Source organism: Cokeromyces recurvatus, assembly GCF_025118155.1.
Source record: "Cokeromyces recurvatus strain NRRL 2243 chromosome Unknown BX663scaffold_24, whole genome shotgun sequence".
NCBI lineage: Eukaryota > Fungi > Mucoromycota > Mucoromycetes > Mucorales > Mucoraceae > Cokeromyces > Cokeromyces recurvatus.
In genome coordinates this window covers 213,162-234,146 of record NW_026251410.1, presented here as the reverse complement: position 1 = coordinate 234,146, position 20,985 = coordinate 213,162, and the positions used below count along the sequence as shown (strand labels likewise).

At 30.0% G+C, this 20,985-nt stretch overlaps 10 protein-coding genes across 10 annotated transcripts; 5 read left to right on the top strand and 5 right to left on the bottom strand.

The window, feature by feature from the left end:
• Window positions 1-676: 676 nt before the first annotated feature.
• Window positions 677-1,670, top strand: BX663DRAFT_518210 (uncharacterized protein; the record flags this gene model as incomplete). Its single annotated transcript, XM_051528838.1, has 4 exons — window positions 677-882; window positions 963-978; window positions 1,036-1,276; window positions 1,409-1,670. Coding segments are annotated over exons 1-4 (587 nt in total), but the record flags the coding sequence as incomplete, so codon positions are not given.
• Window positions 1,671-4,300: 2,630 nt separating this feature from the next.
• Window positions 4,301-5,987, top strand: BX663DRAFT_439777 (phosphate:H+ symporter; the record flags this gene model as incomplete). The annotated part of the gene is made up of 2 exons (XM_051523349.1): window positions 4,301-4,408; window positions 4,476-5,987. 2 exons carry the CDS (start codon window positions 4,301-4,303, stop codon window positions 5,985-5,987), a joined length of 1,620 nt encoding a protein of 539 aa, XP_051380289.1.
• Window positions 5,988-6,150: 163 nt separating this feature from the next.
• Window positions 6,151-6,906, bottom strand: BX663DRAFT_563226 (uncharacterized protein; the record flags this gene model as incomplete). The annotated part of the gene is made up of 5 exons (XM_051532000.1): window positions 6,151-6,366; window positions 6,434-6,509; window positions 6,597-6,613; window positions 6,775-6,807; window positions 6,876-6,906. 5 exons carry the CDS (start codon window positions 6,904-6,906, stop codon window positions 6,254-6,256), a joined length of 270 nt encoding a protein of 89 aa, XP_051380288.1. The 3' UTR covers window positions 6,151-6,253.
• Window positions 6,907-7,241: 335 nt separating this feature from the next.
• Window positions 7,242-8,323, top strand: BX663DRAFT_439752 (Polymerase/histidinol phosphatase-like protein; the record flags this gene model as incomplete). The annotated part of the gene is made up of 3 exons (XM_051523345.1): window positions 7,242-7,406; window positions 7,512-8,033; window positions 8,111-8,323. The coding sequence occupies 3 exons, from the start codon at window positions 7,242-7,244 to the stop codon at window positions 8,321-8,323; spliced, it is 900 nt and encodes a 299-aa protein (XP_051380287.1).
• On the bottom strand, window positions 8,324-9,832 carry BX663DRAFT_518203 (glucosamine-6-phosphate isomerase). Its single transcript, XM_051528837.1, has 6 exons — window positions 9,713-9,832; window positions 9,416-9,602; window positions 9,007-9,342; window positions 8,872-8,925; window positions 8,695-8,818; window positions 8,324-8,596 (listed from the first exon to the last, which is right to left on the bottom strand). Exons 1-6 carry the CDS (start codon window positions 9,759-9,761, stop codon window positions 8,351-8,353), a joined length of 996 nt encoding a protein of 331 aa, XP_051380286.1. The 5' UTR covers window positions 9,762-9,832; the 3' UTR covers window positions 8,324-8,350.
• Window positions 9,833-10,138: 306 nt separating this feature from the next.
• On the top strand, window positions 10,139-10,914 carry BX663DRAFT_162152 (mitochondrial outer membrane translocase complex, subunit Tom22). The gene is made up of 3 exons (XM_051521641.1): window positions 10,139-10,653; window positions 10,729-10,774; window positions 10,795-10,914. The coding sequence occupies exons 1-3, from the start codon at window positions 10,300-10,302 to the stop codon at window positions 10,815-10,817; spliced, it is 423 nt and encodes a 140-aa protein (XP_051380285.1). The 5' UTR covers window positions 10,139-10,299; the 3' UTR covers window positions 10,818-10,914.
• A 151-nt stretch (window positions 10,915-11,065) lies between these two features.
• BX663DRAFT_518202 (uncharacterized protein) lies at window positions 11,066-11,768 on the bottom strand. The gene has a single exon (XM_051528836.1). The coding sequence runs from the start codon at window positions 11,574-11,576 to the stop codon at window positions 11,127-11,129; it is 450 nt and encodes a 149-aa protein (XP_051380284.1). The 5' UTR covers window positions 11,577-11,768; the 3' UTR covers window positions 11,066-11,126.
• Window positions 11,769-14,222: 2,454 nt separating this feature from the next.
• Window positions 14,223-14,426, top strand: BX663DRAFT_439575 (uncharacterized protein; the record flags this gene model as incomplete). The annotated part of the gene is made up of 1 exon (XM_051523338.1): window positions 14,223-14,426. A coding segment is annotated over one exon (204 nt), but the record flags the coding sequence as incomplete, so codon positions are not given.
• A 1,178-nt stretch (window positions 14,427-15,604) lies between these two features.
• Window positions 15,605-18,026, bottom strand: BX663DRAFT_518198 (uncharacterized protein). Its single transcript, XM_051528835.1, has 3 exons — window positions 17,678-18,026; window positions 16,932-17,536; window positions 15,605-16,767 (listed from the first exon to the last, which is right to left on the bottom strand). The coding sequence occupies exons 1-3, from the start codon at window positions 17,857-17,859 to the stop codon at window positions 15,785-15,787; spliced, it is 1,770 nt and encodes a 589-aa protein (XP_051380282.1). The 5' UTR covers window positions 17,860-18,026; the 3' UTR covers window positions 15,605-15,784.
• A 580-nt stretch (window positions 18,027-18,606) lies between these two features.
• On the bottom strand, window positions 18,607-20,719 carry BX663DRAFT_488501 (serine/threonine-protein phosphatase 2B catalytic subunit A1; the record flags this gene model as incomplete). The annotated part of the gene is made up of 9 exons (XM_051524818.1): window positions 18,607-18,776; window positions 18,837-19,112; window positions 19,173-19,426; window positions 19,467-19,684; window positions 19,750-19,895; window positions 19,951-20,062; window positions 20,127-20,251; window positions 20,326-20,532; window positions 20,593-20,719. 9 exons carry the CDS (start codon window positions 20,717-20,719, stop codon window positions 18,607-18,609), a joined length of 1,635 nt encoding a protein of 544 aa, XP_051380281.1.
• Window positions 20,720-20,985: the final 266 nt, after the last annotated feature.

The window sequence follows — 20,985 nt, the reverse complement described above, 5'->3', positions numbered from 1 at the left end:
AAATAGTATTCTCTTTATTAATTTTTATTTTGCCTTTTAAAGTGAACATTTGTCATAAATAATAATAACAGATGTACGCAGTAGCATAACTGTATCATTCATTTATTTTGACTACGCCATATTTCGTATAGCCTTTTTTTTCTTTTTTTTTCTTTTTTTTTTTTTTTTCTTTTTTCTTTTCTTTTTCTTTTTTTCTTATTTTTTTTCACTGTAATATTTCAAAAAAAAAAAAAGAATACACTACTATTATATAAGAACACAATCTTTGTTTTTCTTATTTATTTGTTCATAATAGTTTATATACAAAAAAATAAATAAATAAATAAAACAAGTTTTATTTAAAATAATCCATTTTTAGTATTAAGGTAACATTAGATATGTCATGATTTTATAATTTCGTACCTGAATATTCCCGCCCTTATTTTTTTTATATATTTATAGAAGTGTATATAAATAATACAAATATCGCATAGAAGCAGTTATTGTAATAGCTGTCGTAGCCCTTGCTATCCCGTACTTTTATTTTATTTCGAAAAAAAGAAAGTTTTTTTTTTCTTTTTTAAAACTCCACAAACATATTGAACAATTTTTTTACTGGTTTTACTTTAAAAAGATTGGTTTTTTTTTTCTCTGTCTTTCTTTTCTTCTCCTCTCCTCTTTCTCCCCCTTTTTTTGATATACATATTATTTTCATTTTAAAGACACATATTTATTTGTTTTTAAAATTATGCCTTCTACAACAACAACAACAACAACAGCGTCATCATCATCAATGCACCAAAAGAAATCACGTTCAACTAAACCCAAATTATTCCAATGTACAGGCTTTGGAGACTGTCATATGGTATTTACTCGTTCAGAACATTTAGCAAGACATACTCGGTAAACAATAATAACAATAACAGAAGGTTTAGCATTTTACTAACTTGTCTCTATTATCTATCTTTATTTTTATTTTATAGTAAGCATACTGGAGAGGTAAAATGAAATAAAATAAAATAAAAGGATTCAAATATTGATAAAATACTTTATTAGAAACCTTACGTGTGTATTGTGCCTGGTTGTTCTCGAAGATTTAGTAGATTTGATAACATGATGCAACATACACAAACTCACAAATCCACGCGTAATAAATCTCCTCATTCATCAAATACAGAAACCACAACTACTATATCCAATTATTCAAAAAATTCAATCTCTAATATGAATACAGCAACATATGAAAAAGTACCTAAATTTATCATGTCTAATCATCATATGGATTCATCATTATCTTCTGATGAAGAGAGTAGTAGTAGTAGTAGCAGTAGTAGCAGTAGCAGTAGAAGTAGCAGTAGCAGTAGCAGTAGTCATAGTAGAATGTCAGTAAATCATTTATGTCAAAATCAACAACTTCATCCCATTTTACCATCTACTGCAACAAGTAGTGTTCCATCACCACCTTTATTAAAAGAACTTCATTTAACTCAAGATGAATTTGAAGCACTTCAAGGATTTGGTCGATTCAGACATACACCTATTTTTATAGATTCTTTCCGAGACTTGGCGTCTGTTGTTTATATTGAACCTAATCCAGCTCGTAACTGAAATATAAATACATATATCATTTTCCCCCCTTAAACGCCCCCCTCCCCTTATTTTCAATTTTCTCTTTCTCTCATCTCTCTCTCTCTCTCTCTTTTTTTTTTTTTTTTTTTTTTTCCACCCTACCCATGCTAAGCTTTTTTTTTCATATATGTATACACACATATATATATATATATACACATATTATAAAAGAGAAACATCAATTGTATAGTTTAAAATATTTTCTTGGGGGTTTCAAAATCATAACCTTTTTTTTCTATTTTAAAATGATTCGTCCAATATTTACCCACTTATTAACTCATTTTTATATTTATTTTTTTATTTTATTTTATTTTATTTTTTTTTAAAAAAAAGAAGATATTCTTATTTTCCTTTATACTTTTTTTTTTAATACATATTATTATTCACTATTTTTGTATTAAAAATAATAATAATAAAAATAAAAGTTTTTGCCTTAATAATTAAAAGATTTCCTGTCAAAAAAATAAAAATAAATTTTTTTTTTCTTGTACATACTTACTACTGCTACTACAAATTTCGATCCAAAACCCCTGAAGATTGGCGTTCCTTAATTTTTTTTTTTTTTTTTTTTTTTTTTTTTTTTTTTTTTTGCTATAAAATAATACTTTGAGAAAAAAAAAGAAATCAGATAAATTCATATAAAAACAGTAATAGACTACATTATTTCTTCTTTTATCTATCTATCTTTAAAAAATAAATGAATATGATAAATGAAATAGTCGTTGTATGATATTCTTCTTCCACTATATTATTATACGCTTAAATCAAAATCCGTTCCTTTATAATTCCGACAGGTTACCTTTTTTGAGTTTATATCGTCATGAGTAGTAGTATCGGGTTTTACGTATTACTGACGACACTTCTTATTACTGCTACTTTCTCTCATCTTTTCTCCCTTCCTTTATCTTTCATAACATATCTTTGTCTATCATTGTTATTATTATTCCTATTTTTTTTATTTTAGCAATGTGACGTCTTTCAATATCATTTTATCATGTTTTACTAAAGTTAGCTCTTATTAAAAAAAAAAAAAGTGCCTTTACCCAGCCTTTAAACTTGAAAACAAATAAAATAGAATTATTAAAGTTTAGATATAATACGCACAGACGCACCGCATAGAATAGATTCTTTTTTATTGATAACACAAGTGAGGTTTATTTTAGAAACAAGACCAACACTACCACAAATACAACAAACTTTATTTATTCAATAGCAATCGTGAATAACTTCCTTCTTTTTTTCAATTCTGACAACGTGAATGAATAAACATTCTCCACCATGTATCACAAAAAGCCTTCTTTTTTAAGTTATCGGGAATGAATTGTTTTATGTTCCTGAATGTATCCATTAGTAATGATTACATCAATATGCATAGAAAGAAGACAATAATTCTATTTTATTATACTATTTACTGTTATATTGAAATGCTTTTTAACTGTATTTTTTATTTATTTATTTTTATTGATTTTTTTATTTTTATTTTTATTTATTTTTTATTTTTATTTATTTTTATTTATTTTTTTTAAAAAAAAAAGGTTGATGTAATAACTCAGTAAGTCTACTACGATCACTATTATATGCTCCGCCAATTAGAATTACTTATTTTGTTAGAGAAAAGTTCTTTGTATTACATAATTGCATATTTTCCATGCACATGATAACAGTAGAGCCACTTATCTTTTAATATGACATTGTTGTAGTGCAGAAATAATAATTAAGTTTGAACAAGCATATCAACTGTTTTATATACTGGACAATCATCATCATCATCATCATCAAAGTTTATTTGTTATATTCAAATATAAATGTTTCATTTATAAAAGCTTATTTTTTAAAATTAAAAAAAAATATATATATAAATAAACCATATATAAAAAGAGCCGAATTAATTCATGTTTTCTTTCTTTTTTCTTTTATTTTGCAACAACATAATTATACAAAAATTAAATATCTTATGAAAGAATTTATCTGAATAAAAAAATAAATAAATAGATAAAAAAAGTAGCGCTTAATGTACATACATATATAAAAAAAGTGTGATTTTTTTTTTTGTCTATTCTACTTTTGTTATAAGATAGAGACTATAGCAAGAAATTATCGTTACTATACAAACTAGTTTTTTTTTCCTTTTTCTATCTTTTCCTTTCTTCCCTCCTTTCTTTTTTTTTTTTTTTTTTTTTTTTTTTTTTTTTTTTTTTTTTTTTTTTTTTTTTTTTTTTTTTTTTTTTTTTTTTCTTGTAAAATAAGATAATATCATTTGATAAAGAATGTTTGGAAATAATTCAGATCGACAAGATCACTAAAATAAATTTAAGCGTGGACATGAATTTTAACATGATTGGCAGAATAAAACAATAACTTGTATCACTCATGTTTTTTTTTTCTTCTTCTTCTTACGAGAGATAATATAACCTCTCATATTCTATTATACCACATGCCATAAACGATTGGCTAACTTTTTAACACTGTCTTTATTATATGGTAAATGTGCGTTTATTGATATATCAATTATTTGACAAAATAAGTGTTTTCAATTGTAGTACAATTCAAAAAATTAGGTATATTATGTTGATTGATTTTTTTATTTATTTTTTTATTTATTTATTCATTTATTTATTATTCTCTCTCTCTCTCTCTATCCCTCTCTTCCTTTTTTTTTATATTCTAGTTTATATAGATAGATAGATAGAGAATGTCATCATTTGATATAAAGCCTAATACATTTCATATAGATGAAGCGCTTAATCATGATCAAGAAGCATTGGATGTACTTGAACGTCGTCGTATAGCATTAGAAGAGGTAGGAAAAAGAAAGAAAAACTTCCCTTATAGAATATAATAATATTAATAATGTATGTATGTCTTAGATCGATAATGCTAAATTTGGTTGGTTCCATATACGTGCTTGTATTGTATCTGGTATTGGTTTCTTTACAGATGCTTATGATATCTTTGCTATCAATCTTGTCTCTACCATGATCGGTTATGTGTACTTCGAATCCAATCAAAATAAAACACCTCATAATGTAGATACAGCCATTAAAGTATCTTGTTCTGTTGGTACTGTGATTGGTCAACTTGCCTTTGGTTATCTCGCTGATCGTGTAGGTCGTAAGAGAATGTATGGTGTTGAGTTGATGATTATTATTATTGGTACTATTGGTCAAACCCTTGTCGGCGACGCTCCTGCTGCTTCCTTCTGGGCCGTCATTACGTTTTGGCGTATCATTGTTGGCATTGGTATTGGGGGTGATTATCCTCTTTCTTCGGTTATTACATCTGAATTTGCTACAACCAAGAGACGAGGGGCGATGATGGCGGCTGTATTTGCTATGCAAGGTATTGGTCAACTCGCTGCAAGCTTAGTAGGTTTAATCACTACCGTTGCCTTCCAAAATAGTATCAGGGCAGATCAAAGGGCATTGGATTATGTCTGGCGTATCGTGATCGGTATTGGTGCTATCCCTGGTTTAGGTGCTCTCTATTATCGTTTAACCATCCCTGAGACACCTCGATTCACAATTGATGTAGAACAAAAAGTTGAAAAGGGGATTCAAGATGCCAAGGCGTTTATCGAGAAGGGTGCATCCTCAGGTAATTATACAGAAAATGTCGCCAACACTCGAAGTAAACATGTTACCCCAAAGGCCTCCTGGGCTGATTTCTGTCACCATTTTGGTCAATGGCAGTATGGTAAGGTCTTGCTAGGTGCTGCCTATTCTTGGTTTGCCCTTGATGTAGCATGGTATGGACTTGGTTTGAATAATTCCATTATTTTATCGAATATTGGGTTCGGAGGTGGTGATGATGCCTATCAGAGTGTCTTCCGTACCTGTGTTGGTAACATCATCATCAATCTACTGGGCTCTGTTCCTGGTTATTGGATTTCCGTTTTCACAATTGATAAACTTGGACGAAAGACGATTCAAATCATGGGTTTCACAATGCTGACCATCATGTTTATCATCCTTGGCTTTGGCTATCACAAGATCCTCATGACCTCAAACGCTATCTTCATCTTTCTCTATACCCTCACTCAACTCTTTTTCAACTTTGGTCCCAACACAACCACCTTTATCGTTCCTGGTGAATGCTTCCCTACTCGTTATCGTTCTACCGCTCATGGTATCTCCGCTGCCTCTGGTAAGATGGGTTCTATCGTCGCTCAAGTCGGTTTCGGTCTCTTGAAGGATATCGGGGGTCACAATAACTGGATCAATCATCTATTACAAATCTTTGCCTTCTTCATGCTTACTGGCTTGCTCTCTTCCTTCTTGATTCCTGAAACGAAAGGTAAATCACTTGAAGAACTCGCCGGTGAACTTCCTCCTCGTCGTCTTGAAACAATCACAACCGAACAGCAATCGAAAGAAACTTAAGAGAGAAGAAGAAGAAGAAGAATTATTCTATGTGTATTTATATAAAAATAATAATAAAAAATAAAATGGAGTCCATTATCCTACTCGTTAATTATTACAAATTTTAGAGGATGATCATCAACTCAATGATAATAAATAATAATAATAAAAAGACGCTTTATATTATACATGCAATAGATATATAAGCATAGTGTAATAAATAGTACATACAAACATAATATTCTATTTATTGTTATTGTCTAGCAGCTCACCTGGTATGAACTCCCTTAGAGAAATGATTTAATACCTTGACTGTATCTTCCCAATTGATACAAGCCATTTGGAACAGATTGACCCTTATTTAAACGATGATGACCTTCTATAGGAACATCTTGACGACCTAATGAATTTATATATATAAATATATATATAATGTGTAATGAAAGAAGAAAAAATGACTTTATTACTTTCTACCAAGTTTGATTCAATCATAATATCTATAATATAATCTCCTGTAACAAACAATTTAGCTGATCGTTCTACCTATCATTATTTATAATAAGTTAAACATCTTTATATCATTGCCCTCCTCCTTTATATATATATATACATGTACATATACATATTCACTTTACTATAGATAATCACTAAAAAAAAAAAAAAAAAAAAAGTCAATCATTCGACCCTTTAATGACATTTTCAGCTGCTCTTCTTCCTTTGATCATTGTTTGTGCTGTTTTTTTAAGTAATTTAATGGGAAATATCCTCCATTAGAGTTTGGGTGGTGGTAAAATCATAGGTTTCATACCCTTGATACGTTTATTATCGAGTTTATTTAAAGCTATCAAGAATAATATATATATATATTTTTCTTTGAAAAAAAAAATTAATATCATAGTCGCTAACTACCTTCAGTAATAATAGTTCGACTGTACACCATTTGTATCGATATATACAAATAGATATTAAAATAAATATAAAAATTAGATTTCGTTGGATAAAATTTCCTAAAAGTAGTGTAAATTCTTGTTAAAGAAAGTAATATCTTCCCATCATGCTTGATTCAAGTCATATTTCCTTTTTTTTTTCTCTCAAGACCTGTATAAATTTATTTCAAACTCCCCTTGTTTTATTTTATTTATTTATTCATTTATTATATTCATTTATTCATTTATTCATTTATTTTTTATTTTTATTTTATTTTATTTTATTTTATTTTATTTTATTTTATTTTATTTTATTTTATTTTATTTTTTCCTGTCAAAATAGAAAGCAATGCCCTATTCATTTCATAGCCATTCTGGTCAATTTTGTAAACATGGCTATGGCCAGTTAGAAGACGTAGTGAAAGAGGCCATTCGTAAGGGGTTTCATACTTATGGTCTTAGTGAACATATGCCTCGATATACTCAGTCTGAGCTATATCCAGAAGAAATAGAGGTAAAAAGTAAAAAAAAAAAAAAAAAAAAAAAAAAAATAAGTAAAATAGCTGTATTTACATTTTTCACATTTTTCTTTTTTCTTTTTTTTTTTTAAAAAAAAAAGGCTCAATGCACACCAGAAACGTTGGCAACTGCTTTTCATAGTTTTCAAACAGAAGCAAGACGTCTTCAAGACAAATATAAAGATCAAATCAATATATTGATGGGTGCTGAAATTGAGTTTATTAATTCAGATTATAGTCAACGCATCAAGGAAATTAGAGAAACATATAAACTAGATTATGTTGTAGGCTCACTTCACCATGTTAATTCCATTCCTATCGACTATTCTCCCGAACTTTATCATAAAGCCTTAGGTGACGGTGACATGAAGTCATTTTACATTCGCTACTTTGATGAACAATTCGCCATGCTTCAAGCTGTTCAACCTGAAATTGTAGGCCATTTTGATTTGATTCGCATCTTTGCTGATAAAGACGATACGACCATCGTGGACCCCAAAGTATGGAAGTGTGTGGTTCGTAATTTGGACTATGTTATTGCGTATGGTGGTTTATTTGAAATCAATTCAAGAGCTTGGAAAAAGGGTTTACATGATGCTTATCCACAACGCAATATTATCCAAGTAAATGGAATAGAATAGTAACTATAAACCAAATGGATGAGATTAAATTAATCATTTTTTTTTTCTTTATATTTTAGACGATTCTTGAAAAAGGAGGCAAATTTACTTTATCTGATGATTGTCACGGACCCAACGATGTTGGATTGTTTTATGAAAAGTTACAAGCCTATTTAACAGAAAATAAGATAAATACAATCTATTATCTGGCAAATGAAAATGGACAAATTACAGTGAAAGAACATCAAAATATATTAGAGGATGCATTTTGGAAAAGAATACAAAATTGGTGAATAAAATAAAATAAAATAAATACAATATTATAAAGTAGATATACGTCTTTTCTTTAGTGAATTAATTTGTTCAAAATCAGAGTACTCATCATCGTCGTCATCATCGTCATCATCATCGTTATTATCTTCTAATTTTCTAACTAGTAATTCTCGTTGAAAATTATTTGCTGTCTGAATACGTTTTGTAGATAATAATTCTCCTTGTAATCCCAAGTTTTCTTGTCCAATAAGTGATTGATGAACATGTTCAATTGACTTGAAATATTTAACAGTCTAAGATTATTATTATTATTATTATTATTATTATTTTTTAAAAAGTTAGCATACATTTTTTTTTATTTCAATGAAATAACTCAATATCTAAATTTTACCTTGACATGTAATTCAAGTGTAGCATCTTCATCACAAACAATTAAACCTTTTGGATGCATTTGAATTGCAGACACTGTCCACATGTGATTCACTCCTTCCTCAACACATTTCGCTAATGCAATACTATATAAAATACTCAGAATGAAAGAAACAACTTGTCTTTTATAATGATTTACCTTCTGTGAGCACCGGTAATAATGATACACACTTCTCTAGCATCCATTACCGTTCTATTGATAGAAAAGAAAAAAGATTTAATTTTTTTTTTTTTTTTTTTTAAAAAAAAAAAGACAAAGATGACTATTACTTACGCTACACCTACTGTTAGTGCTAATTTGGGCACTTTTGAGATATCGCCTTCAAAGAATCTAGCATTTGCAATGATTGTTTCATAAGCTAACGTTTTTACACGAGTACGAGAAGTTAATGAGGAGCCGGGTTCATTAAAGGCTATATGACCATCTGGACCTACACCACTAATAAATAACTCAATACCACCCTGTTTTGCTATCTCTGCCTCATAACGTCTACACTCTGCTTCTAAATCAGGAGCATTTCCATCCAAGAAATTAATATTTTCAGGAGGAATATCGATATATTGAAATAAATGTGTCCACATAAATGAATAATAAGACTGTTTATGTTCACTACTTGAGTGTATAAGAATCTTTTTTTTTTTTCTTAATTAATTGATTTAATATATAAATAAAGATAGCTTACCGAGGAATACCAACATATTCATCCATATTAAAAGTAATTACATGTTTAAATGAAAGTTTTCCTTCTTTTACAAATTCAGCTAATCTTCTATAGACATTCATAGGCGATGATCCAGTAGGTAAACCAAGTACAAAAGGTCTTTCTTTTGTTGGTTCAAACTGATTAATTCGTTCTTTAACATAATGAGCTTTTATTTTTTTTGATAGTATATAATGTTAATATCTATAGATACATTATTATCTTTTTTTTTTCTTTTTTTTTTTTCTTTTTCTTTTCCTTTTCCTTTTTTTACGTTACCAACCCAATCTGATACTTCATCATAATCGTTTCTAATTATCAGTCTCATATTAACAATATATGTATAGTGTAGTGTATATGTGTATATATTTTCTTGAAAAAATAAAATAAAAATAAAAAGAAGCAAAAAGCAAAAAGCAAAAAGCAAAAAAAAAAAAAAAAAAAAAAAAGTTTAAAAAATAACAAAAAAAAATTACTGGTTATTTAAAAAAAAAATCTTGTTCTTGATCCCGCGGAAAAAGAAGAAGCAGCAGCAGCAGCAACAACAGATTTAATACGTAATTTGTTGTTATAGTGACAAGTGCATTGATTAATAAAAGAATTTTTTTTTCCTATTCATTCACACAAGAAACAACAAAAGAAGTAGATTATTTTATATGTACACAAAGTCATTCATATGCGAATAGAATTTCTGAAACAACTACGCTAAAATACATTTCATTATTAAACAACTTAAAATTTTAAAGCCGATTATTCTCACTAAGAAATTTTTGGGACAAGGGCCCTCAAAAAAAAAAAAAATGACTTTTTATTATTTTTTTTTTCTTTTTTTCTTTTTCCTCTCTTAACATAATTATTAATTAACCATGGTCAAGCTTGAAGAAGTCTCTGCAGATCAATACGAAGAAGTTGAAGTCTCAAGTGAAGACGAATATTCCGATTTCTCTGATGATGATTTTGATGAAGAAGATGAATCTATCGTGGATAGAATTGTTGCTTTAAAGGATATTATTCCATTAAAACATAGAAACAGAATTTCTAATAGCGTATCTACATTAACTTCTTGGGGAAAGACAGGTGCTACCTTTGTAGGTAAAAGTGCTTGGGTCATTACAACTTCCATGTTCTTGTTAGTTTTGCCTTTGGCTTTGGAAATTGAAAAAGAACAAGCATTAGTTGCTTATGAAAAAGAGGCTATGCAGCAACAAGGCACACAACAGGTATGAAAAGAACAAAAAAAAAAAATAGATAGAGTGAATGATTGTGAATTTTGTTTTGATCGTTTATAAAATTAGATGTTAAACTCTGGTAATATGTATGGACAAGCTCTTACTGGCCCTGGTCAACAACAGCCACAACAGCCACAACAGCCACAACAACTTAGAGCACCCGGCTTCTAAATTTTCCTAGAAAAAAAAAATACTATAATATGTATACTTGCTTGTCTATTTTATATAATCACACATACACAAACAAACAAACATACGCAACAAAATGACACACACAAAGTTACAGATACATATAGATATATATTCACCTACACTTACACCTATACACATACGCACACACATATGTACGTATCTATCTATCTATCTATCTATCTGTATTCACGCGCTATAAATCCAGTGAAATAAAAAAAAAAAAAAAAAAAAAAGACATATAGTAATGTATGTATTATATTCCCGATAGTTTATTAAATAGTTGAATATCTTTTAAGTGGACTTGGTAAAGAAGATTGAAATAAATCAATTCTAGGAGGTAAAGAACCTCTATGCCTTAAAGGACAAACGATTTTTTCAGTTCGCATCATATTTATTTCAGCTACAATTATGCGTAAATAAGCAGAATTAGTACGAGATATGTCTCTTTTCTTTTTAGATGGGTCATTGTTTTTTTCAAAGAGAGGAAGGTCTCTTTTAAAAGTTACAATTTGTAAGGGAGGTTCCCTTTTTTTATAATAACTTTGAACATGATGAGATTGCTCAGTAGTAAGTATCTCTGATAATGTAATAACAGCATTGAGGACAGTAGAAGGTTGTTGTCGTTGTTGCCGATGATGATTCCTATCTTTAATTGGAGTAGTAGCTGTTACTGTATATGGAGTAATCAATACATCCGTTTTTCTCGTTGGTGTTCGGGGCATAAATCCTTCACCCTTTAGACACACATAAAATGCCTGTTTCGGTTGCTTCTTATTATGTATTCCAAAGAAATAGGTTCTGAGAAAGGATACAAAGTGAGATAATATCGTAGTATATTGTTCATTTCTATTATGACTACTACTACTACTACTACTACTACTGCTGCTGCTGCTTTTCTTTGATTTTGTTATATGCTAATTTATCTAATATCAGTTTTTTCTGTTCTCTCAATTGCTAATTATCTTCAATACTACACCTTTATTCTTTTATTAGGAATATTCTCATAAGGCACAATGATATTATGATTGTTATTATTGTTTAATAGATACTTTTTATTCATAGTAATGTAATAAAAAAAAAAGAAGAAAAAAGAAACCTTCTTTAAAGAAGAATATATGCATATATTTATATATAAAAGGAAGAGGTCTTATTTTTTAGGGTAAAATAGTTATTCCAGGTATCGTTGCAGTAAAGCGAGATAAGGAAAAATAGACATATATGGGAAAAGTGAGTGAATAGGGAGAAGATTTCCTTCTTTGAAAAAAAAATAAAATAAAATTAATTACTTGTACTTGATAATAAATAATTAAAGGAGAATTTTACTACCATTCGATCTCATGTATTACTATTAGTTTATCTTGTGTACGTCAAAATGGACACTACCCGCTCCCCTTTTTTCTTTTTTTTTTAGTTAATTATTACAGTTGTGTAAGAAGAAGAGTAACATTCTTCTCCTCGTGGATAGTAATTTACTTTGACACAATACTATCTTTTGTCTTACTTTATTAAACAAAAAAAAAAAAAAAAAAAAAAAAAAAAAAAAAAAAAAAAAAAAGGAGAAAGTAATCGTGTACAAGCAGTGATATTACACAATAAACTATTATTAATCTTATTGCATATTAAAATTACTGTGTTTCCACCGTCAATTGAAAATGCGGATCAAATTTGTGAAACTTAATTGCCACTTTTGTGAAAGTTCAACTGGACACCTTTTTTTTACTACACAATCCACATATAAAACAATGCCAAAGATAAAAAGAAAAAAAAATGATTAAACGCCCTTTTTCAACTTTTATTATTATTATTGATATATTATTACGAGTCAAAAAGAGATTGAATATAGTTTAAATGAACTTGTTAATCAAAAAACAATTGCTAAAATTACAAAGACAGATAGAAAATGTTAAGGCAATTACAAAGGTATAGTAAGGAAAGATAATCTGTATTGACAAGAACTAATCTTGTTATCATTTCCATGCGCTCTCTTACTCTTTTTTTTTTCTTTTTTCTTTTTACTAAATAATGATCAATAGTTTAAGCAAAAACTCAGTAATTGATATATCCGTAGCAACACCCAACTCACAAATAGCACAACTTGGTGATTCTTTATTTATTTAAGAAATACATGAATAACAAATATGGTTACAAGGTCCAGTCAAAGCCAACTCAAATTGAACTTATTCAAAAAGGTGAATTATTTAGAAGTTTTGAAATTATTACCCATTTTTTAACTTTATCATTATTATTACAGGGTCATCAACAAAAGAACTGCAGTAGCCGCACTGTTATCAATTGAATGCATCATCAGTAATTCATTCTCCCAGAGAATTATCAAAAATATTTATGTATCCATGTAAGTTCATACTAATAACAAGCACTCAGCTTACTAACCTTTTTTTTTTTTCTTCTTTGGCAATTTCAAGCCTTGAACGGCACATTTATAAATCAAACATGTTCTCTGACTCGTACACGAAACGATGCACAGTGTCATGATTGTAGTCGTATTTACAACCAAGTTAATAGAAATAAACCATCATTTATTTAAATAATAAAGAGGTTACTCAAATAAAACTAGTGTATTGTACTTTACAGCATAATATTCATTCTACATTCAGTTCTAATAACAGTCATTGTGAGAGTATTCAGGAACCAAAGAAATAATTATATATATTGTATTATGCAATAATAAGAATTCAATAGGATATACATCTATAATGTTGAATATTGTTATGTAATAACATCTTGGAGAATGATAATAATAATAGTATTGGCATATAAATGATTGGTATTATTGTTATAGCTAAAACATTCACTGTAAATTAATATTGACGCGTTGCTTATTTCAGAAATAATAATTGGGTATATTTCTAGTAACAGCGACAGTTAAAGGAAATATGTATTATTACATTCAGGACTATTTGGAGACAATATTTACACAGACAACGTTTACACATAATGCTTTATTATCATACATCTATTAATATCACATATTTTGCAAAAAAAAACATATAAATAGCCCTTGTCATTTTTCTATATTATATTTTTTTTCTTTTGTACAATGTTTGTATTATTTTTTTTTCTTTAAAATAAACTATACCGAGTTTTCACAGACTTGTCTTTTCTTTTTTTTTCTCTTTCCTTATCTTTTGAACTCAAAACACTCAGGAATGAGTATTATTATTAAATATTGGTCCAGCATAAAAAGAACATATTCCTCCAATGGTAAGCCTCAAATAAAATGAATATCTAATTGAATATATACTAATAAGGGGTGATACAATCTCTAACGAATGTAAGGCATTATACATTGACTTCAAAACTTGACCTACGCATCATCGCCAAAAGCGACATTGGCCCCCCCCCTCTTTGATATCTCCAACGGAGGATTTGTAAAAACATCAGCAGCAGTCTCAACAAAGTACTATTATGACAAGACTAAAACAGTGCTCGCGGCTAAAGTGCACTTAAATACTGTTGTTAAAGCCCTCCCAGCTCTTTCTTATAACGAAATTAAGAATATCCGAATCCCAATCATTCAAATAATGGGATTTATACACTATCTCTCTCATTGATAAAAACATCTACGTAGTACAGAAACTAAAAGAAATAACATATCCAAATAGATTTAGTAAATTGAACAAAAAAGGGTATTATGAAAATGTTAGAAGGTCTAGCTATTATTGAAGTAAGTGCTTTCATAAAGTTCTTAAATTATACTTATTTCCAAAGACGAATTTGACCAACAGACCAGTTAGTCAACTGAACGAAGCGCAAAAGGTTCATCTTATTAATTTTTTTTTTCGATGAGGAATCTATGGCAGCAATTCGGGACACTGTGAAGATTTGACGAAGCACGTTGCAGGCTTAGAGATTAAAAAAACAAAAGTAGCTGAGTTTATGAAAGAGGAATGTAATCTCATCATCAAAGTTGTAGACAGACACGCTCTTACCAGAAATGAAGATAAAAATTTTGAAGCTCGTGCCGAATGAGTTGATAAGTGGATCGATAATGGCGACGTTAAGTATTTCAGTAATTGTGTATTTGTAGATGAATCAGGATTTAACATCAATATGTGTCGTAGTCGTCATTGGTCGCCATGTGATGAAAAATCGGTTACAACAACTCCTTCCACAAACTCTTCTTCTCATACTGTTTTTGGTGCTATAGTGGCTGTTGGTGTTAGCAATATGAGCATGAGAGAAGAGGGAAATATCAAAAGAAGGAGGATTGTAGGGGCTACGAAAAGAAAAGCCCCCGGAGATAAATTAAATGTTCCTAATGGTACTACTAGTGAACATTATCTTCTAATTTCTTAACTGTATCACGGATATTATGGATGAGTCCTCAGAAATGAAAGGGTATTTTATTATTATGGGCAATGCCCCAATCCATGCTCCTGGTGTAATTGACCCTGTGGTTTTTAAATTGGGGCTATGTAACAGCGTGCCTTCATCCTTACTCATCTGAAATCAAATTAATTGAGAATTTTTGGTCCATTTTTAAGGGAAAAGTAAAGCGTGATACGCTCAAAGAGATTGAAAGACTTACTACAAAAACAATGGATACTAATGAAAATGTACCTGTTGAGCAAATTTGAAATATAATTCAGCAATCTGTCAACTAGTTTGACACATGCAGAAATAAGGTTGCTATATAACTCTTTCTTAAAATTATTGTAAGGTGTAATGAACTTTAAAAAAGTGATCATTAATTTCCAAACAAATGGCCAATTGAACTTTCACAAAAGTGGTTAATAGTATCCAATTGACAGCGAAAATACAGTACAAGTTAAAACTATTTGCTATGAGACGCTAATCATTACACGAGGAGGAAGGTTTCTTTTCTTTTGTGTGTGTGTGTGTGTGTATGTGTGTGTATGCAGGTTATCATAGATCACTCAAAAAAAGGGAATATAACAGCAGTATACGTTTATTCTATATTTACATTGTATCCTATATTTTTCTTCATTATTTTACATGCCCATGTGGCAATAGTATAAGATCCACCTGTATGATGTTGCAAACAAATCAATGACCATTCACCAGCCTCACTAATTGTTACTGTACCATTATAGACTTGATCTTGAGGGTAATACATGAGTTTCACAAGTTTCCCACCAGGACTTTTGATGGCCAACTTATGGTGCGTAATTCGATGATATTGATGATGATTGTCTACTCTACTCTCATTAGCACGTATACAGAAATGATAAGTCTGCAAGGGGTACAGATAGTAACATTGTGGTTCCTGGATATAAAATTCATTTGGATCTGTATGCAATTGAACCAATTCAAACATGTCTGATGAGGTTAGACGACCATGAATACGTATACAAAGAGCAAGAGAATGTTGATGGATTGTCTCTTGATGTGAGGGATTGATTTGGTTTCTAGGTCCAGCATAGACCTTTAGCCATCCTGATGATTGATGAGGTGGTAAGACAGCTTTAATCTTACAGAACCTGTCATTCTTTTCCGTCATGTAACATTGTGCTAGTCCTCGTACAATTGTTCCATCATCGGCCTCAACTTCAGCATAACATTGAATGGTTAACTGTGCAAGCTTTAGAGACACATAGAACACACCATTTCCTTTATCTCGAAGATCCGTACAGGATTCGATAACTTGCATTTGATACCAAAAGAAGGGATGACGAACATACGGTAATTCAAAGAATTCGCTAGTTGACAAAGGCGGGTTTAGATATTGATCCTTTTGATGCATAGGTAAATGAGTCATGATCATATCAATAGGTCTTGTTAAAAACCAATGGGACTCCATCTTATTTTCGTTTTGTGGGTGGAATGGAGATGCTAACCAACAATCTATCATTCGATATTCTCCTTCAATTTTAACCAAACACCAAACATGATTTAATTTTTTGTTTTCAGACGTTACAGAATCTTTTGGAGCTAATATAGACAAATATACATGAGTCTACTTTATCTTCTCTTACCTTTCCTTTCCCCCTCTTCTTTTTTTTAACTCTTATTTCTCATAAACACACACACATACACACATACACACATACACACATTCACATACACATACACACTTTTTACCTGATAATAACAACCTTTTAAATAACCATAGATTATATATGCATCTTCAAAGCCAGCAGCTTTTACCATTTCAATAAATAAATTCGCCATCCCTAATGCAGTCTTACAACTTCGTTTTTCCAATACTTCCTTTGCTGTCTCCTTTATTCTATTTTCCTCAAATGATATAGAAGATGTTAACAGGGCCTCTTGCTCAAGGGAATCCATCGTATCTAATCGACTGGGTGGTTCTTCAGTAAGGGTATTCAAATCTGAAGGTGACACGAATAGATTTTCTTTAATAGGAGGATGAGTTATCATTCGATATACTCCTCGAGTCTTTTGATGAGCTGTCATGCCTAATGGTGGTTGTCTTTGCTTTAAAACTAAATGGCGCTCTTCTCCCCTTCTTCGCTGATCATATTCAGGTCGAATATTTTGAATAAGCCATATAAAGATGGCTCTTAATCGATATAAATCCCTTCGATAGGGTCTTGCAAGAAATTTCTGTGATAAAATGCTTGGAGTCATTAGGGGTCCTCGTTGTTGAACTGTCGATGCATAGCTATCTACTTGACTAAAATCTGTTTCGTGAAAAGCTCCTGATGGCCTTTTCTCCGCTACTACATTCTTTGCATAACTTAATATATATATACATATATATATATATATATAGAGAGAGAGAGAGGAAAAAAAAAAAAGGGAATGAAAAATTAAGAAAGATAAATATTTATACAATATATATACAAATGTATATGTATATATATATATCCTATTTTACAGCAAAACTTGAAAAGGACTTTTATCTTCTTCATCTATAATAGGTGATTGACATCGCTTTAAACTTTTTTGACATGCTTTCATATAATATTCTTTTGAAGCACCTCCTTCTTCAATCAAAGTTCGTTGAGGTTGAAGTAACTCTCGCAGTTTCTTACTCAAGCCACGTTTTAAAGGTTTCATTCGTTGCTCAGAGGTTTGTGATTCCGTTCTTGGATACCAAAAATTAGGGGTTGTTGTCTTTACTTGAGGATAATAAATTGAAGAGGGGCTCTGACGACTGGTAGGAGTAATGAGAGTACCACTAGTATTGCTACTAGTATTGCTACTAGTGTTGCTACTATTACTATTACTATTACTATTACTACTACTACTACTACTACTACTACTAGAATCACATTGACCTCTTCTCAACTTATTCTCCTCAGGATTGCACAGAATGGAAGGTGTTTGTTGATCTCGAATTGTTGTAGTAGAATAGGGTCTTTTGGAATATTGATGATTGTTGATTTGACTTTTGTTGATAACGACACTATTCGTCATACTATTAGAATAATAGTAATATTGTTTAGGATATTGATGTCGCTTTTTATTTTGATAGAGTGTAGATGGCTGTATCGCTACTTTCCATTGTGGTGAATATCTATTCTGAACTAAAGGATTATTAACAACTGGTTTTCTAGGTACACGATTTGTGCCTAAACAACTACTATCAACTGAAGTTCTTCCATAATACTTTTCTTTCTCCATTTTTTTTTTTTATAACGAAAAAGAATGAAAAAAAACATTATTAGTTTTTATTTTAATAATTGCATAAAAAAAATTAAATGGTAAATGTTTTTATTTCCTTTTTTTGATAGTATTACAACAATGACGACAAACAAGGGGAATATGTTTTTATTTCTTTTTTAAATATTTTTTTTCTTTTTCTTAATCAAAAGCATGGACTGCATCTTTCATTTCTTCATCTTCTTCATTAACCGCTGTACGGATTTTATAATCTGTTTGTTCCCTTAAAATTTGATCTCTTGTTTCACGTGTAGGTGGCAAACGTTCGTTTTCAAGATCAGATCGTTTAGCTTCTTCAAAAGTTGTAATGGCTAATCAAATACAATTGGTCATTTAGTCATTAAATTTAGTAGTTTTTTAATTGATTTTACCTGATTTTAATCCTTCTACACCTAAAGCTAATGTTCCTAAAGGTAATTTACCAGTAGGTGACAAAGATTTTAATTCCATTACACGTTCAGAGTTTTCACGTAGAACAGAAAAGACACGAGACATTTTACCAACTGCCATAATCTTATTGCGAATAACGATCCTACGTTGTTCAGACTCATCCAACGTATTATTTGATTTATTTTCTAATAATTTATCTTCATCTGCGAGTTCCTCTTTACTGCATACATTAAGTACAGCAATTAACATATCAGTAACTACATCAAGTTAGAATTAGTATTTCCTTTTTTTTTTTCTGCTTCTTCCAGCGTATTTACTTTTTTCACCAACAAATGGCAAACTCCAAGAAAAGACATCCATGAAATTGGGTAACCAGTATGGATGAGGTGTACAATTGAATTGTCGAATATTCATGACATTATTTTCATATTTTAGCACAGCTGCTTTATTGTTGTATAGATCAAGATAGTTAGGGGCAGAAAAAATAGTCATGACTGAAGGAAATGATGTTGTTTTACTCTTTCGATACATACGATATCTGAATAGAAGCATATCTATGAATGAAACATGCCTATTTTTTTTGTGTATATATTCTATATATTTATATTTACCCAGCATCTTGTGCTTCGTGAGCTCGAATAATAGATAATAAATTATTTCTCTCTAAAAACTGACAAGCAGCGTGATAACTAAAGAAATAGGAGCATCCTCTTACATGATTATGAACAAACAATTCATTTGTTTTTTCTTGTCCAAATTCCTCAAGTGGATCTGACCAAAGAAGGTCACACATAAGACCATGTGTAGGTGGTTCACGAAAACGATCAATCTAAGATATATAAATATATAAAATGAGTCAAGTTTAATATCTATCTATCTATCTATGACTTTTACTTTTTTTAAATCGTCTAGTGTTTGTAATTCAGGTGAAAGGCCTCCATGTATACATAGAAATTGTCTGTTCATAATAGCAGCTAATGGTAATGCACAAAAAGAATTCAAACATGCCTCATAGACTCTCTCAGTATACTTGTGACGACCTAAATAATAATATCAATACAAGCATCATTTAACGTATATATATATACACTTTACATTCAATTTTGAAAGTGAAATAATCAGTCAAGTGCCTGCACTCATGATTACCCCGTAGCAAAAAGAAACTATTTGGATACCACATTTTAAGTGACCACAAATATAATACGCACTACAAGAATTATAAGTATACATACATACATACATACTTTTAATACAAATGACGTTCAAATTACCTCAATTGAAAAATAACCTCGATCAACATAATCACCTAAAAAGAGATAAGTTGTACTAGCAGGATCACCTCCAACTTCAAATAATTTCATAAGGTCATAATATTGACCATGAATATCACCACAAACTAAAGAAAAAAAAAAAAAGTACGATAAATCAAGCAAGCCATTTTTTGTAGACTCTTTTATCTGATAGACTTACCTGTAATAGGTGCACCTACTTCTAATAGATTAGGCTCCGTCTTGAGAATTTCAGTACCTTTTTCAAGAATATATAATGCTTGCTCTTCTGTCAATCTTCCTTCTCTATAAAAATGATCTTTCAAAAACTTAATGTCAGGTAATCCAGGTCTTTCTTTGCTCCAAAATTCATCATCTGTAGGTAAAGTAACAGCAGGTGCAGGTACATCTGAACAAGAGAAATAGAGACATGAGAAATGCTACTCATTATTCTTTATCAATGATTTACCTTTTATTACACGATCCTTAGTACTAACAACTGTACCATCGTCTTGTGTGAATAAACTAAAATCAATACGAGGTGCTTCTGGTTTATTGCGAAGTCTTCTTAATACTGGGCTGATTGATTCTTCCATCTTTGACAAATTATGAATAAAAAGGAGGGATATATAAATTTATATTAAGAAAAAAAAAAAAAAAAGAAAAAGAAAAAAAATGATTTTTCTGATAGACCTTTTTTTTTTTTTTTTAATTTATCCAATTAGGCGGATATGTTTTTGCTTATCAAATTGACCCAGACCAGTTTAATACGAAAAAAAAAAGGGACTTATTTAGGTGGAAATAGTATATTTATATATAAACAATATTATTGTAGTTATGATGATTATCATCAAAAGAAATA